Source organism: Aristolochia californica, unplaced genomic scaffold, assembly GCF_029961685.1.
Source record: "Aristolochia californica isolate CCGP_79_NKW_82.1479 unplaced genomic scaffold, dmAriCali1.0.hap1 SCAF_7, whole genome shotgun sequence".
NCBI classification, from domain to species: Eukaryota; Viridiplantae; Streptophyta; class Magnoliopsida; order Piperales; family Aristolochiaceae; genus Aristolochia; species Aristolochia californica.
In genome coordinates this window covers 3,806,015-3,823,845 of record NW_027182268.1, presented here as the reverse complement: position 1 = coordinate 3,823,845, position 17,831 = coordinate 3,806,015, and the positions used below count along the sequence as shown (strand labels likewise).

Below are 17,831 nucleotides of genomic sequence, written 5' to 3'. Positions count from 1 at the left end.
CCAATGTAATTTCTTGATATGGAGACTATTTTGTGATCAGCAACCTTTCGGCATTACTGAATTGATTGATTTATATATTATTTTGGCTCATGGCTTATATTAAGATTAGTCCTAGGCAGTAGTCAACACACTTGTTTGAAGTTTTGTCATTTAACTAAAAGTTAGCCTTGTACAGGTAGCTAGTTGTCTCAATCCTGTCTAGACTGTCTTTCCTCCATGGAGAAGAGATAGAAACATGTCTTGTATTCCATGTGTCTAAGCCGGCACAGTGTGTTCTAAGAGAGATTTGACCTTCTTAATAGAAATTTTGCTCGTCTCCTTTATGTCATAAGGCTTGATCAATTATTTTTTAGCAACTAATGTGTGTGTGTGTATATATATATATATATATATATATATATATATATATATCGATCGATAGATAGATAGATAAATAGATAAATAGTGTGGCAACAAGGTCCAACTTTGGTTACCTTATCAGCTTCTCTTCCAAATATTTAAAATCTAAGAAAATCTAGTATAGTATAAAAAATAAAAAAATAAGTGAATTAAAAAATCAGGAAAGAAATTTTGGGAGAAAAAAACGAGAAGAGACTCATATCTTTTACTTTTACTTTTGGGTCTTTAAGGAAACTCATATCATATTTAATCATTTCCATGTCATTCATTATTTATTATATGTTAATAGAATGTGTAAGTTATAAAATGGGAAACCAACTTTTTCATTTGTTTATTGGGCAAACAAGGTAGGGTTGGGGTTGGCTTTTGGACCAGTCCTTTTGAGGTTTGGGATTAGATTAAAGGTTTTTTAAAAAATATCCCTAATCAATTGGGATGAATACAAAGTTGAGGAAAATGAAAAGGGAGGTAGGATTAGGGTTGGTGTTTCAACGTTGTGTTTTTAGGATCAGGTTTCAAGCTCGAGTTTGGGAGGGGTCTGGATTTTTGGATGAGAACAAGTCCAGAAAAGGGAAACGAAATGGGTTGGGGCTCATCTTCCAACCCTAAGTTTTTTCAGGTCAGGTTTAGAGGTCAAAGTTTGAGGTTCAAAGTAAAAGTTTTGTTTTTGAAAACCTAATCCCAATCAAACTAGGCGAGATCAGGGTCGAGGTAAAACATAACAGGATAGGGTTAGGGTTGGTTTTCCAACTCAAGGCTTTTTTAAAAGGTCAGGTTTGGGTCAAGGTTGACTTTGATAAGCGCTTCAAAGATAACCTGGTTTCTTCAATTCCCCAAATAGAAGCACATAATATTTAAAGCCTGGTTCGTCATCATAAGAGGAAAGAGAAAATAACAAAGACATGTTGTGGCAATTAGTCCAAAATCACCTGAGAGAGTCTGTAGTCAAGCTGCATTTTATGTGTGAGAGGGAGCAAGAGATGAAAGAAATGTGGAACTCCTAAATTTTCTAAAATCAGAATGAAAAAAATGAGAAAAATAAGTACAATCTCTTCTCTTTACTGTAATAGTATGGGCTATAGACATTAAACTTGAACAACTCTGCTCTCCTATTTAGTTAGCAACAATTGATCATGTATCTTCATGCACAGGACCTAATTGAGTCAGCAAGATGTGTTTGCTGGAACCAGGATTTTAACAAATATTGCTCGAAGCCAGAGGGGATATTCCACCAAATTCTGTATAGTAAATTACAAGAAGAAGGTTGTCTCCAACTATACCTCTATAGAAATGAATTCTTATATATGGCAGCAAACCCAGAAAAAAGAGCTTGAGCTATCACGGACTCTTCTCACACGGGTCTCCCGAAAGAATGCAGCAGTTTCAATTGAATGACGCACCAATTTTTCTGATTTTCCTCTCAAATTAGAGAAATCTTCAAATGTGCATTCTGTTCCACCAGATGCAACTGAGGACTAAATGTTATGAGAGATGGCACCGCTCATTCAAGTCACTAGCAAATGAACGGATAAATTTAATATGTGAGGCCTTCAAATTTCCCAGCTTGGTTAACTCTGCTACAAACGCTAGCAAGCCAATGTGCAGGAAGATCACATTGAAACCTTTGATTGGAATGTCTAGTCACTTCCGTAACAATCTCCAGAATCACCATCTGAACCTTCAAATGAAATAGTATCCTGAGTTATTTTAAACGATCAGAATGCAAGTATCACACGACTAAATCATAGAAGTCATTGAAAGATATTATACCCCCATGCCGCCTTCTCCCCTCCATGGCTTCTTTCTTTAATTGACAACTTTTGCAAAGGAAAGGACCATCCCATGGGCGTGACCTACCTTGAGAAGATGAACCTTCATGAACCGAAATACCTTCTCCGGGTTTCATCTCTAGCTGACAAACTGCACATTTGAACAACTTGAATATATTGCACAAGGGATATTCCATATCTAACCTGCAAAAGCCACAGAGTAATGAATCCATCATATCCTAAAAAACTTAAAATTGATAAGAACGTTGCCCCAACTATGCTGCAATCAGCAGGAATTAAAAATTGTAAGTAATTAAAGAATTACATGTAAAATTGAATATCCAGTGAATGTTTCATGTATGCTTTAACCCAAAACACGAAAAAGTCTCTCAGCATGGAACATCTTTCTCATCTATTTCAAATTGCAGGAGCAAATTTCGCTTGCTTTTGAATTATATTTAGAACCTTTTCCTTTGTAAATGCATGCTTTTTGAAGGTTTTGATCACTATGTGAATGTACCTTACAACATTTCACATTTTCCCCACCCTTTCAGTCATCAACATGCACTAGGTTACAAATTGTAAGCAATCTTGTCAAAAGCCTGTCATGGGTAAAGCAGCATATTGACAAACTGAATAACTACTGGATCCACACCAAACACTTTTCTCTCATTTATAACCAAATTAGTGTGCTTAATTTCTCTCCAAATTTTGAGTATATCTAAGTTTGTCTTATTGAAACAATGTTGCACAAACCTTTCAGCGAGTACGGCTGATCCATCCTCAAACATTTCTTCCACCACATCTGGCTCACAAAAATCTCTATCACTACTCGAAGATTCAGAATATCTCTTCTTGAACATGGCTTTGAACACCCCTTTGCCAGGCTTCTTGTGTGCCTGCAATGGTGGAGCCAACTTTTCCGGGGGTAACATATCAATCACAATACAGGTAGTATCATCTCGAAGCCCCTTTACTTGTACTGCTTCCTGCATATAGATTGCAGGAGATGGAATTTAGTAAATGTTGTAAAATAAGAACTACATGTTCACATCTGATCAGAAAATATTACTTTAACAATTTGAGCAGCTGCAGCCTCCGCTGGCAGTCCCCGACAACAATTTATTGCCGATTCAGAAGACAAAGCATCCCAAACACCATCACTTGAGATGATAAGTCGACCTCCAGCAGTAGAGAGCTGAAGTATAAAAGAGAAGAGAAAAGGTTGAATCACATAAAATGTTATATCAAACAAGCAGCTGCACCTAAGTTGCCACAAATATAACAATGCTAACAAAAGAAAGTTCTCTATCCCATAAAAAATTAAAACAGAAAATCCACAAGTAAAATAATAAACTTCATATGATTGGTCATATACAGTGATGGGATAATCCTTTCAGAAAAACTATCCTAAGAATGCAAGACATGCAAGAACCTAAGAATTTTTATTTGAGTTCTATCATCAATGAATCTGTATATGTTACGTAGGGTAGAGTTACTTATCAAGGATAACCCATTCTTCTTGAAATTGACTGAATCAGTGAGATGATGCACCATTTAGATGAAAATAATTTGGAAAAGTTTTTCACCAATTTATATGTGGCTTCCAGAAAAGTTTTAGAAGAAAAAACATGTAAGGAAGGATGAACAGTAGCAAACCTTCACTTGCTTTACATAGGGGATTGGGACAATGAACTCTCCAACGTCCTTATCTCCAATAGATCTTGACAGACACAAGCCCCCTGGCCAACATCTTAGAGGGCCAATCTGAAAGACAAATGTAAGAGACTCAATAAGAAAGCTTTATCATGATAATACAAATAATATAAACACAAATATAGAATATAATAACAGCATGCACAATCAATATTTTACATATAGCCATCCTATACTACATTGTCTCACAGTCACTATCATCTCATGAACTCAAGCATGTCTTTGGCGAGTTGAAGATAAGTATTTGCTATGAAACATAGTGACTACTTAATTAGCTCTTCTTAATTTCAGTGAGGTTTTTCTTCATAGAGACAGTTAGAGTCTAGATTTTGAACAAGATAAAGTAGGCAACAGAGGGGAATGCTATCTGCAGAAAAGAGATTGACATGTTTGTTTAGATAGACAACATGAGCCAAAGATCTTCCATATCTCCGTAATTTCCATAATTTCTAAGGAAAAGAAGCTTATGACTACACTAGTTAATTGTGTTCTTAAATCACCAACAACTATTTGGGAGCCAGACAGTCTTGGTTTCCACAAAAGATAAGTTGATCTAATCTTCTTCGGAGGCCCCTCTAGAAACTAAGTATACACTCATAACCGGTCTGATTTGGTCCCAACTAAAGCAGAAGCCTTTTCCAGTGAGATCACATCAACTATCCAAAGTACTTCATGCATTTTACAATTAAGCAAGTAACTGTAAGTAGGGAGGAAACTTAATTAGTATTGTACAAAAGAATACCTCTGTACCACCACCTGTGTTGAGTCTACCAACCTCCCCCCCACTAGCAGTTACACGCTGCACCCTGTTAGATTATAGAAGAGTAAATACCTGTGTGGTGAAAGACTGTTAAGAAATAAAGCAACCTTATTTATTTAAACCCAAACACTTACTCCTCTTCATTTTCGTCAAGTCTATGATCTGCTGAAAGGGAGTAAATTGCACCTTCAGCAGATTCAAGTATGCAAAGTGAATCGCCAACAGATGCAGCAGTTACAACCCACCCATCTATAATCACAAACGTAACTGTTGTTCCAGAAGTTTGTGCTGAAAAAGAAACCAAATCATAAACCTAATCCACCCACACGATAGAACTTACAACAAGTAAAAGAAAAAATGAAACAAGATCCACAAAGGAGGAACACTTAAGTGTTTTGATTTTTATGAATTTATGGTACTTTTCCAATAAAAAATAATAATTTACATATAGAAAGGGAGAGGAAGTCCCCCAGCCCTCGGGACCAAGGGGAAAGAACTACAAACTAATACATAGTGACGAGTTACAGTTTGCTCAGCTAGTGAGTCATATCTGACATTGGCAGTTCTTAATGTGTACATGAATGTGCATGACAGATACATAACAGAAGTGCCTTACCGTGATCTTGAAAATCTTTGTCTGTTTTAATGAACCCAGCAACCAAAGCCCTTGGCAGTGCTGCTAGCCACTCATCCCTACTAAGATCTGAAGGAATAGCACTCAAAACATTGTTTAAGAGATTCTCTTTGGTGTATATAGCAGCAGCAGACCCATTATGCCCATCAAACAACTGCAGAAAACAAAATGCACCAACTAAGTCAATGCATTAAGCCCCTTTTTGATAAAAACTAAAAAAAAATAAAGCAAATCCATTAAGAAACAAATGGTAGGCATCTAGAATGGATTATTCTCATGATGGCCAAACAGAACCAAGTTCATTGATGATAAGCAACATATGAAGACAATAACATAAGATTATATTCTGAGGTTGCTCTATTATTTGATGAGAAAAAAATTGAATATATTTCTAACACTTCTTAATCAGAGGCCTTCCTGTTATTTAGTGAGATTCTTTATCACAGTTTTTCTTTAAAAAATGTATTTAGTAAAAAAATTAAAAAGAAAGCAGACACAGGTAGCAGAAGTAACGACAGAAAAAATACAACTTAAGCATTTCAAACTTTGGCATATCAAAACATGATTTTTGTGTACCCCAAAACAATATATACATTCAAAAAAAGGAAATTTCTAACAGTGGATCTTTTGAAAACTGAATAAAAGGGGCTGCTTCTCACAAGAGCTCGGTTATGTAAAACTATTGAGCAACAAAAAAGAAACATCCTTTAAACACAACTTTCCAATGAAATGCATTAGCTTCTATACCAATTGTTATAACTTCTTAAAGATTTCCTGCAAAAAAGTGGCCAACTCTCTAAATGACCTAACAAATTGTTCACTTTGTTGAGCCTTTTGACTGGTACATATACATATAAGTTTATCCACAAAAATAATCTAGATATAAGTGGCTGCAGTGGAGATGTTGAATCATATGTAAGAGCAACTCCTAGTTGTATTTACACTTAGATGAGCAGCTTAACAGTGTTAAAGTGACAGATGGAATTGGCATTTTGGAATTGTATCATTTTTTTGTCTTTGGCTGTCCCCAATACCTGCAGTTTCCACTGACTCCAGGAATAATGCTAAATGACAGTATTACACTCTTCACCTTGCCAGTTGACTTCCGCATGGACAAAGGTACATTCATGCTCCAAGGTCCCAATAAGCTATTCAGAAAAAAGAAGAAAATGAAACAAAAGATCCCCACCACAGATTATCGGTAGATCCCATGAATTCCAACTCAGTTGACACATTTTTTATTAAGACTCAATATGAAATGCTTTGGATCATTCTCTCTTTTAGTCAGCAGGCAACAAAACAAGTTGAAACATAGCCACTATACCACTTCTCTGATTTCCACGGCAAGTTATAGAAGATAGGCATGTGAACTAATTTAAGTGATGCAGATTTGTTTATTTGTGTACACAAGCCCACCTAAAAGCGTAAAAACAGTGTACATGTAACTTTTGTTTTTTAAATGTAGCAGCTCAATAGATAAAATATAATTAACTCAATGGTCAGATAATTCTGTTGGTCTAAGAAACAATTATTATGCTATTCTGAATTAAAATTACAAAAAAGCACCAAAATTACTAGTAATTTTCATTAAGAAAAAAAAAAAGTAACAATTGACAGTATGGATATCATCCTACCCCAAAAACTGAGAATGTAGTCGAGCCATCACCAGGTACCCTCTGGCATTCTGTCTTTAATAGAGTAAAATCCTCTCCTTTCTTGCTCTGGTTGGCCTGACCATGTAAGTTGTCCGGGTTCTCAATCTTCTCATTCGTCAATTCACGCTTAAGCAGAACAGCCAATGGGACCATGCCATTCTTGGAGGACATTTTCCTCAAACCTACTAAGAATACTGATACGGAAAAAGAGCAGCACCTAAAACCTTAGGCCTAAAGCGGTCAAAAATGAAAACATGTTGTTGATTGCGGGAGACGGCAAAGATCAACAGAGACCTGGTAGCAATTAAAAAATCAGAACTTACACGGTTACAACTAGATTCTCATTTAGTGATTTACAAAAAAAATAAAAATAGTAAAAAAATGAAAGTTCGCATAGGCACCATTGCGTAAATAATCATTTCCTGGAGAATGTAGACCAATTTCGTTGAAATTACTATCTACCGAACGAGCATATCATTCTTATAAGAAAAGGAATAATCTATGGAAGAATCCAAATCAAGACAAAATGAACACAAGTGTTATTCATTCCAATATCGAAATGCATATTTAACATCACGTGAAACTTGCGCAAAAAAAGGTCAATTCTTCGTAATTCTCGCGTTGTTGAGCGATAAAAAGTAGAATTTTTTCTCAAGAAAAATTTTAAAAAAGTACATATCAAATTCTCGATAAAATTGTCCGCAAAAAAAAAAGTGAAATAGCCACAATTAACTGAAAGTAGTAACTGAAAAAGACAAAAAAGAAAAGAAAAACCACAGAGTCATGTAATTGCCGAATCTCCCTAACAAACAAACCACGGAAAACAGAAAGAATCTAACAATGCAAACAATTAACATGAGAGACAAAAATTATACTCACCAATTCTCCTTTCACGAAAAAAAAAATTTTTAAAAAAAACAAAGAATAGCTTACAGACAAAAAGGAGAAATTCGGTCTCAGCTCGTCGTTCCCTCCTGCCCTAATCGCGAAAGGATGAAAAGAGAGATCGAGGTTTGTGCAGGGATCGAGAAATGCGGATCCCGGCAACCCGCAAAAATTCCATTTTTTCCCGAGAGAGAGAGAGAGAAAGAAAGGGGAGCGTTTAAGAGAGAGAAAAGAGCAATTAAAAGGACGGGCTGTCGCCTTTTTACACGTGCTGACATGTCAACAACGCACCGAATTTTAGGGGCCGGACTTTAGACTGCCCCAGACCAGGCTCCCGCAAATCGGCAAGCAGCTTTTCAGGTGGACCCCACCAATATCCCTGTCTCCGGTCGGCCCCATTTTCCATTGATTGAACCGGACGCGAGTTTCGCTCCAATTCGTCAAGACAGGACACGCACATGGCCGGGCCCGACACAGCGGCCAAAAGCTTAACGCCAGAGCGTCTTAAGTCGCTCTCACCTTTTGGTCTCGCCTCCCATCATTCCCGTTTTTCTTTACACGTTTTGCATGGAATTGTCGTCGATTGGGATAAACTGATGACGGCGACCATAAACAGCTAATGATAGGTCGGCTGTGTTACATAATTGCACGGAAAAATATTACATCCATGTTACCATGTTCGTGACCAAAAATTGGCTCTTAACCATGTACCTTCCTTTCGTCCACCATCTTTTATATTATTCACTAGAATGCAAGGGAAAAAAATAGAGATGAATAATTTATTGACATTATATGTATGTTATTTGAGTAATTATATAAAAATAATAAATATTTTATGATAATATAATTTATGAGATGTAGGAGTGTTCTTATGGCAATAAGTTGCGGTTTGGTTTGAGAAACCCAATCCTTTATCGACATACCCGACCTTTCTAATGGTGTCCACCGATTTTCGTATTATTTTTTTTATGTTTTATACTATAGTTTAAAATAAGACAAAGTTTGTATTTTATAGAATAGAAAGCAAATAATAAATGAAATGTAATAAATCTATTTTAAAATTTTAATGTTTATAAATAATTTTAAAATAAAATAAATCAATTAAAGTAGAGAAACAAAAAGATTAAAAAATAGTAATAGTCGATAAAATAGGAAAAATTAGATATATTTTAATGAAATTAAAAATAAAATATAAATATAATAAAGTAAAAATAAAACAACAAGCATAATAGTTATTATATAAAAATGATTTACTAAAGTGAGAAAATATTAAATAAATTGACACATATTAAAAATTTTAAAATAGAAGTAATATTAAAATTTTAAATAATTACTATTATAAAATATATAGGATTTAAAATGAAAAATAATTTAAGCCTAAACTAATTTAGAAAGTAAAATTTTTAAAATATCTTGTTAGCTTTAATAAGGTGGGTATGCTTGAGATGAAACCATGAGGGAGGAGATAGAAATGTGAGGAAGAGGTAAGAGACATGTTGGAACACAAACAAAGTGATAGAGATAGAGATAAATATAGTGATAGATATAAAGATAATGATAAAGATAAAGATAATTAAAAAAAAAACAACTCTGTCGCTGAAACCCTCTGTTGCTCTGCCACCTGACGATGCAATTTCGTCCGTACCAGTCGCCTCTAGTGCTGCTGCTCTTCCATCGGACGATGAAATTCCTTCCGCACCAGCCGCTTCCAGTGCCACTGCTTTGCCACCTGACATTCTGTTCGCATCAGCTGCCTCTAGTGCAACTGCTCTTCCACCAGACGATGCGATTCCGTCCGCTCCAACTGTCTCCAGTGTCACTGCTCTACCAACTGACGATAAAATTCCGTCAGCACCAACCGCCTCCAATGCCATTGCTCTGCCACCTGAAGATGAAATTCCGTCCGCACCTGCCACCTCCAGTGCCACTGATATGCCACCTGAAGATGAAATTCCGTCCGCACCAGCCACCTCTAGTACCGCTGCTCTCTCTAAACCACTTCCAAGAACATTCCTTTTGAAGATCAAGATTGGATTCTCTTGTCGGAGCTCCATCTTGCAGGGGTATAATAGAGATAGAAATAAACATAGTGATAGATATAAAGATAAATGATATAGATAAAGATAATTAGTGTTTGAATTAGAGATAGACTCAAATTGTAGAGTCCTAATCACCTACAATCTCTCTGTGTAATTCTATAAATAGTTTACACCTTATCAATAATATTCACCACAATATTATTCATCATTCCTATATTCTATAAAGAGAGATGAAATTTATTGGTTGTATATCTCCCTTAACAATTTTTAACAAAGAGAAAAAAAGTTTCTTAATTATAAATTAACTTTATTTTCCCATTTATCCAATTTTAACTTGTTAAATTAAACATAAAGTGACAAAACACAACTAGGAAACATCTTTTTTATTCCAACGTGTTCCATTGAGAGCTTTGTTTTGCATTAGATAGAATAATATAGACAAGGTTTGTAACGTCTGAGCAATCAAACAAACCAGAGGGCATAATAGATGTATGTTCATCTGCATGATTAATCATTGTGACTCCGATTGATCAATCATAATAAGTAAATTTGTGGGAAAAAAATGAACCTTCTGAAATAAGGTTATGGATGGGTTAGAGGCGATTCCAAAATCCGTGAAATAGTAGGAAATATTTGATTTTGCATGCATGAACAATAACAATTGAAAAAAGTAATGGAATACGAGAGTAAATCAATTATGACATGGCAATTTTGGCACCAATGTTGTTTTAATAAATTTTTATGAAACAAAGAAACTCAATGGAGTATGTACACTAAGGGCCTGTTTGGAAACCCTAAAAAAGAAAAAAATTAAAATTTGATTATTATTATTGTTATTATTCTAAAAATTAGTTAATAAAAATAAGATAATTATTAAAAAAATTCACTAACTATGTTTTTTAATAATAATGGTCAAATTCTTTTTTTATTTTCTTTAATTTTTTTATTATTTTATTAATTTATTACAACACTTACACAAGAAAAAGAAATCATTTTCACTTTCACTTTAGATAATTCAATTTTACCATGGCTTGATAATTCACTATTACTTTTACTTTCAATTTCATTTATTTTGTGTATGCAATTAGGTATGGGAAGAGTTTCAGAAGCCCGGAAATTGCCCTTTCAAAATGCACTTTTTAAGACATGCGGAAAGTGATAGCCAGGAAACTTCAGATGCGGAGAGCTTTAACGGGACGGAGATCAGAGAAGAGAAGGAAGCTGCGCTTTCTCCCATTCCTTTTCTGGCGACAAACAATATAAATAGAAACACAAACAGTGATGGAAACCTAAACCTAAACCTAAACCAAAACTAACGATAACCTAAAGAAATAGAGAATACAATAAATGAGCTACAGAACACAGAAATAGAGTCCATTAAGAGAGCTACAGAAACAGAAACCGGAAACGGAGACGAAGGCTAACACACGAATAGATATTCAAATAGAGAGAGAGAGCTACTAACCTGCTCGAAATCCCTTTCGGCAATCAGAAACGAAGGGTTTGCGGGGATCATGCTGGTTTGGAACTGTTACAAGTTCGAAATGAGGTGGAAAATTAGCAATACCCACAGGAAGAATGCAAAGTCAAACAGAGGAAGGGAATTTGCTGATTTTTCTTAAGGGGACATAGAAAAAATAAATGAAGTTATTATATAAAAATATTAACCAAAATACAGAAATTGTATTAAATAAAATATATAGAAAATGAAAATTTTATTATTAAGATTGTAATTATCATTATTCCTGATCATCGACTCGGATGGGAACCGGTTAAACTCTGTTCAACTGATAGATTTGGTTCGAGTTGAGAGCTAAGCTATGCCCAGTCAAACTGTACATAACGGCCACCTCCTGCTACTTCGGTCTGACCAAAGCTGATGTCAGGGCCATGCAAACAAGAAGATAAGGACGCCCAGAAGAGGATCGCATCATTCCCTTTGCTCTTCTCTTCATTTTTCAGATCACCACCCGACTCTTCTTCTATATCGAATTTGGAGCTCAAGTGGAAGAAGAACTGAAGAAGACGATGAAACTCAAGCCCGGTCTCTCAGCCATAGTCACTGGCGGAGCAAATGGAATCGGTAGGAGCTTCATCGATCAACTTTCTTTTGGATTATTTCAATGAGACTGGTGCCTTTGGTTTATATGTCTATAAATTTGGAGAGCTTTGTGTACATGCAATAAAATCACATCGAAAAAATAACTTTGATGTTTGCTGAGTGCAATACTAAAGATTGGTCTCTGAACTATGGTCATGTTAGCATCTTCAGTTCTATAATTAGTTGTGGTTTTTGTAACTGATTCCAGTTTTTTTATTATGTCATACCTCTTTCACCGATGAAATGCTCCTTAAGCTGCAGCCACTGGAAAGAGAATTGTGCAGTCTTCGATCATTATTAGCAAGTGAACCATCTCGGTGATTGTAGTTTGCTCTGTTGATGTTTGCAGACGGATTTACAAGCATCTCTAAGCTGGTTGATTTCGTTATTGATATGCAGACATATTTTCTTAGCATAGGCCTAAGATTGTGGCGATCATTATTTGGATAGCGAAACGCTGTTTGTATCTGCTGTCTTTCACTTGGTAGTTGCTACATTCATTTTGTTCAAATATTGCTGTTTAGCTGGTTTTTTTATCTCGGTCTTCCTTTCTTATAGTTTGATAGGGTTAATAAGATTATATATCTCAAAGAATCATGACTTCCAAGTAATTTAGTCAAGTTTAAATTCTGTCACTCATTACATATAAAGTTTTAATACGATTGGACTATGGTCATGTGCGTATCGGAAGTTCTATAATTAGTTGTGATTTTTTTTAATTGATTCCAGGTTTTTTATTATTATACTTCTTTCACTGTGAAATGTTCCTTAAGCTGCATCCACTGGAAAGAGAATTGTGCTGTCTTTGATCATTATTAGCTAAGTGAACCAACTTGGTGATTGTAACTTGCTTTGTTGGTGTTTGCAGACGGATAGTTTTATTGAAAGTTCAGCACAAGTCCAAACTTAAATTTATTGTAACCTAACTTAGTAACCCTAAGTTGGTTGATTTCGTCGTTAATATGCAGACATCTTTTCTTAGCTTAGGCCCAACTATTGCGGTGATGATTATTTGGATGACTAAATGCTTTTTATAGCTGCTGCCTTTTTGTCTTGGTAGTTTCTATATTAATTTTTCTCAAATATTGCTGCTTAGCTGTTTTTTTTTATCTTGATCTTCCTTTCTTACAGTTTGACAGGGTTAATAAGATTATATATCTCAAAGAATCATGACTTCCAAGCAATTTAATCAAGTTTAAATTCTGCCGTTCTTTGCATACCAGGGTTTAGTTTGACTGCTATGATGTAGTTATTATAAATGTTTTATGTATTGTAGGTAAAGGACTTAGTTTGGCCCTTGCAAGAAAAGGAGTTCTTGTTACAATCATAGACTTTTCTGAAGAGAAGGGCAAGGAAACTGCTTTGCTGATTGAAGAAGAGAATAGAAAGTTTTATGCTGGTTCACAACTTCCTTTAGCTCAGTTTATAAGGTGTGATGTGACCAACACAAGTAAGTACTTATTCTTTTGCAAAATAACTATAGGTTCTGCCTTTCTGTCCAACAACTGCTTTAGGTCCCTGGGTTTCATCCTGGCATTAACATTCTCAACGTGAAAATTGTCAAAAACTTGTAGTAAAGAGGCTGGTATTTATTGATACTTTTTAGCCCAAAGAAAATAATGACTTATGGGCCATTTATTTAGGCTTTAATTTATGAACAGCTCGATGCAATTGTAATATGATTGCAGCTCAATATATCATTTATCGTGTCTTTCTGTGAATAGGAGATTTAGCTGCTGCTTTTCAGAAGCATGTACAGACGTATGGAGGACTAGATATCTGTATCACCTCAGCTGGTATTGGCTGCCCTATATCATTTTATAAAGATGAAACTGATGGTGAAGATTCATGGAGAAAAACTGTTCGAGTTAATCTGATTGCAGTTATTGACTGCACTCGAATAGCGGTACATGAACCACGTTTGACTTTTAAAGATTTTTTTTTAAAGTTGAATATTTGAATATTTTGTTAAAGACAGAAAAATGCAAATAAGAACCTTCAAGAAGGCAAAGGCAGCTCAACAGCAAAGTGAATTATGCAGAATTTAAGAAGATATATGAGGGCTGAAAGTGCTGTTTGACTTCAATAAGTTGGAGATTGGCTCTTTGTCTAGCTAAAGAAGTAGCAGCACAATGTGTGGTGCAAAGGATGTTCTGAGATTTTATTATGTTGCTTTAAGAACTCACAAGGTGGCAAGATGATTCCCAATAAATTGTTAATTTATTATAGTACCCTAGAGGACAGAGTCCAAGTAAAACCTATTATATCCAGTGCGCGTGGGTCAAACTGGTGGCAGAAAAGGAGCTATACATGTATCAACTCTTTAATTTTATTTTTAATCTTTCTAATGTTCATTTTTTATTTATTTATTTTGAATGTTGGTTACACATGCTCAAGCACCCCTTACCTTGGTGAGAGTTGAACCTAAGACCTCTCAATAGGAATCCGCCCCATGAGACCTTTGAGCTAAAGGTCTAAACACTTTAGTTTTTTAACCAATTGTAAGCAGATCAACATGTAGCATGGTACCTCCTTATCTCCTGAAATTGTTATAAAAAAATTCACAAACTTTGGAAGCCATGTAGGGCTTGGTTCCTGTTGGTTCACAAAACTAAAATTCAAATTGTACAAATCTGGGTCGTATAGGCAAAGTATGAAACAGTATCAATATTTGATGTTTCTGTTGGGTAAAAATGATGCATCTCACGACAATAAGTTTGGTCATTGCTTTATAGTGACTTTTTTTTCATGCAAATCTTACCCGGCATTTGAGTCTGTCGGTGTTCCTTATTAGTTAGAGATTTCTTCTTTCAGATTGATATCTTCCAAGCAAGCGGTAGGCCTGGTGTTATTTTAAACCTTGGCTCTGCTTCAGGTCTTTATCCAATGTATGCTGATCCTATATATGCAGCTACAAAAGGTAAAGATTTATAGTAGGCATCTTTATTTGGTTTCTGTTGCAGCAGTTGAATATCGGAACTTTAGTAAGAAGCAATCCTGAACCATGAAAATTCAGCTCAAATTCTCCTTTTAAAAATGAATGTAGATGGTGGTTTAAGATTGATTTCTGACATCTCTCGTTTTTTGAGAAAAAATGGAATGACAAAATACATTGCTTTAAAGGATAGCAAAAAGAAATCCTGCTCATTGAATGACCATTTAGTATGTTTCTTGGGCAAATTCCTGAATACTTTTACTGTACATGGTACGAGACCAAATATCTCTAATAATGGTACAGGATGTAAGCACTTAACTCTCCATGGTTTGATGTATAACATTCTCAAGCGGAAATATAAAAAAAAAAGCATAATGTCTAAAAGCTTTTATTTCTGATAAGCTTTATAATATTTTTTTGGAAAGAAACTAAGGTTTACAATCCTGAAATTTTTTGTGAAGTTTGTCAACATTGAGAAGTTTTGAGCATGTATTGAAACCTGAAATTAATTTTGCATCTTTGGCTAGTGTTTGTTGTTACTCAGTTCATCCAAGAACTTGACATAAAATGAGAAGGAACGATGAATGAACCTCTGCATATTTTGGTCAACTCATGGAAAACTGATTATTTGTTAGCACTTTGTGGTACCCTCTGTCAAGAATATGGGCAACTGAATCTGCTGGTACACTATATGAGCCACTTGATATGCAAGGCGACAAAATTTTGCTTTTCACATTTCTTGTGGAAAAATGTTTTCATTCATAAATAATAACCTGTAGTCAATCTCTATCTGATACTTCTCAGGTGGTGTGGTTTTATTTACTCGATCACTTGTGCCATTCAAACAGAAAGGGATTCGAGTTAATGTTCTTTGCCCTGAGGTAAAGTTTGGCTTATGTGCAGCCTGTAATTTGTACTAGCAGAAACAGATTATTAAAACATATTGGAGCCATACAGAAAAGGAAAAAAAAAACATTGTTGATGCATAGCAAAGAAGATTTAGATGGGAGAGAATGAAATAAGAGAATTGTGGTGCCAGTACAGGAGATTGATTTTTTACTTAAAAGTATTTTGATGTTTTTATCTTTCTTTTTTTCATTTTATCTGCTTTACTAACCAACAAGAATTAGGATTTTGATATCCATTTTCTGTATTTACGAACTTGATGTCAATAGATTTCTTCGAACCAAGAGATTGATTTTGTTTTTCAATCTCTTGTTCATTTCTTCCCGATACATAGATATAGAAGTTTAAGTTATAAGATACAGAAATTAAAATAATGCCCTTTCATAAATACAAATATACGATAACATCCCCCCTCAAATTGATGCTGGTAAGTCAACCAACAACAATTTGCCAACAAAAAATTGATACCGTTGCCGAGTCATTGCTTTGGTGAAGACATCAACCACTTGGAGATCCGAAGAAATGTAAAGAAGAGATATCACCCGACTATCCAAGGTATCTCAGATAGAATGACAATCAACCTCAATGTGCTTGGTGCGTTCATGGAAAACAGGGTTGGTGGCAATCTGAATAGCACTAGTGTTGTCAGCATGAAGAGGGGTAGAAGTAGTCTGAGAGAACTCAAGCTCCGCAAGAAGACCGCGTAGCCATATAATCTCAGAACAAGCAGTAGACATGGCACGATACTCAACCTCAGTAAAGGATTTAGAAACACGATCTTGTTTCTTACTTCTCCAAGAAATTAAGGCATCACCTAAAAATATACACTAACCCGTAGTAGATCGACGTGTATCCGGACACCTAGCCCAATCAGCATCACTATAAGCAATAAGTTGAAGAGAGGAGCCTGTAGGAAAGAATAACCCACGAGTAGGAGAACCTCGAAGATAGCGGATGATGCGTCGAACTGCAGCAATATGGAGATGACGAGGAGAGGACATAAACTGACTGACTTGATGAACGGCATAGGAGATATCAGGGCGAGTAGTGGTCAAGTAGATGAGACTCCCAACCAGGCGCCGATAGAGAGTAGGGTCATCTAGAAGGTCCCCTTCATCTTTCCTGTATTTGACATTTACCTCCATAGGAGTATCAATAGAAGAAGTGTCCTCCAAACCAGCCAAGATGATAATATCTTGAATATACTTATACTGGTTTAAGAAAATACCATTGGCCCGATGATGCACTTCAAAAGAAAGATCAAGAGAAGAACATGTTTTTTGTCCCAATATACCAGAATTAAATAACTTTCGAAGTACATCAGAGTTTGGGTGGCCTAGACGTTTATACCACATCTTAGGTCCAGAACCAACAACATTACATGCTAATGAAAGGAAAGGAAAACAAGGACTAACGGTGGAAGGAAAAACATAAAGAGGAAAGAGTCGTTCCACTTTAGGCCCTTTCGCGATCATCGTCCCTGACACTTGATCCTGCACAACACAACCAGATCAAGGGAAATGGACATTACAATTATTATCCACCAATTGACCAACAGAAATAAGATTTTTGGAGAGGTCAGGAGACACAAAAACATCAGTTAAGCAAGAGGAAAGATCACCAACAACACTAATAGGCAGAGAGACCTGCCATCGGCTGTTTTAATTTTTTGATTTCCATCATAATTTTTGACATTGGAAAGAGAAACAACTGTATTGGTCATATGGTTAAAAGCTCCGGAGTCAAAATACCATGGCTTAGAAGAAACTTTATAATTACCTGAGAGCCCAAAAGTAGAGAAAGCAGAAATTATCATCTGTTGTACCATCTCAGGAGTGAATATGTTCGGGTTTACTGAGGTTGTAGGTGCATCAGGAATAGGAACAACCGGCGAGGCAGCAGGCAATGCAGTAGAACTAGAGGCACCAGCGGAAGCATGATAAGCAATACCCTGCTTCCTTTCAAGTCGAATGGGGCAGACAGAGATGATATGACCCTGTTTCTTGCAGTAGTTATAGAACTTCCTAGGGCA

The 17,831-nt window shown here is 35.6% G+C and overlaps 2 protein-coding genes across 2 annotated transcripts in view; one reads left to right on the top strand and one right to left on the bottom strand.

Moving 5' to 3' along the window:
* Positions 1-1,246: 1,246 nt before the first annotated feature.
* Positions 1,247-8,014, bottom strand: LOC137936048 (probable protein phosphatase 2C 12). Its single transcript, XM_068780565.1, has 10 exons — positions 7,867-8,014; positions 6,913-7,227; positions 5,261-5,432; positions 4,779-4,932; positions 4,627-4,690; positions 3,828-3,935; positions 3,241-3,366; positions 2,925-3,157; positions 2,170-2,372; positions 1,247-2,077 (listed from the first exon to the last, which is right to left on the bottom strand). Exons 2-10 carry the CDS (start codon positions 7,102-7,104, stop codon positions 2,037-2,039), a joined length of 1,293 nt encoding a protein of 430 aa, XP_068636666.1. The 5' UTR covers positions 7,105-7,227; positions 7,867-8,014; the 3' UTR covers positions 1,247-2,036.
* Positions 8,015-11,706: 3,692 nt separating this feature from the next.
* Positions 11,707-17,831, top strand: part of LOC137936734 (uncharacterized) — a 30,975-nt gene continuing 24,850 nt past the window's right edge. The window contains exons 1-5 of the mRNA XM_068781593.1: positions 11,707-11,940; positions 13,235-13,408; positions 13,683-13,864; positions 14,773-14,878; positions 15,698-15,774. Coding sequence (XP_068637694.1) covers positions 11,886-11,940; positions 13,235-13,408; positions 13,683-13,864; positions 14,773-14,878; positions 15,698-15,774 — 594 coding nt within the window. The 5' untranslated portion in view covers positions 11,707-11,885. The remainder of the gene's footprint in view (positions 11,941-13,234; positions 13,409-13,682; positions 13,865-14,772; positions 14,879-15,697; positions 15,775-17,831) is intronic.

Coding starts and splice junctions, on each gene's coding strand:
- LOC137936048 (XM_068780565.1), bottom strand. CDS start 7,104: ATGTCCTCCAAGAATGGCATGGTCCCATTGGCTGTTCTGCTTAAGCGT. Junction 4,691..4,778: donor CTTGACGAAAATGAAGAGGA/GTAAGTGTTTGG, acceptor ATAATCTAACAG/GGTGCAGCGTGTAACTGCTA. Junction 2,078..2,169: donor GGGGAGAAGGCGGCATGGGG/GTATAATATCTT, acceptor TTTCATTTGAAG/GTTCAGATGGTGATTCTGGA.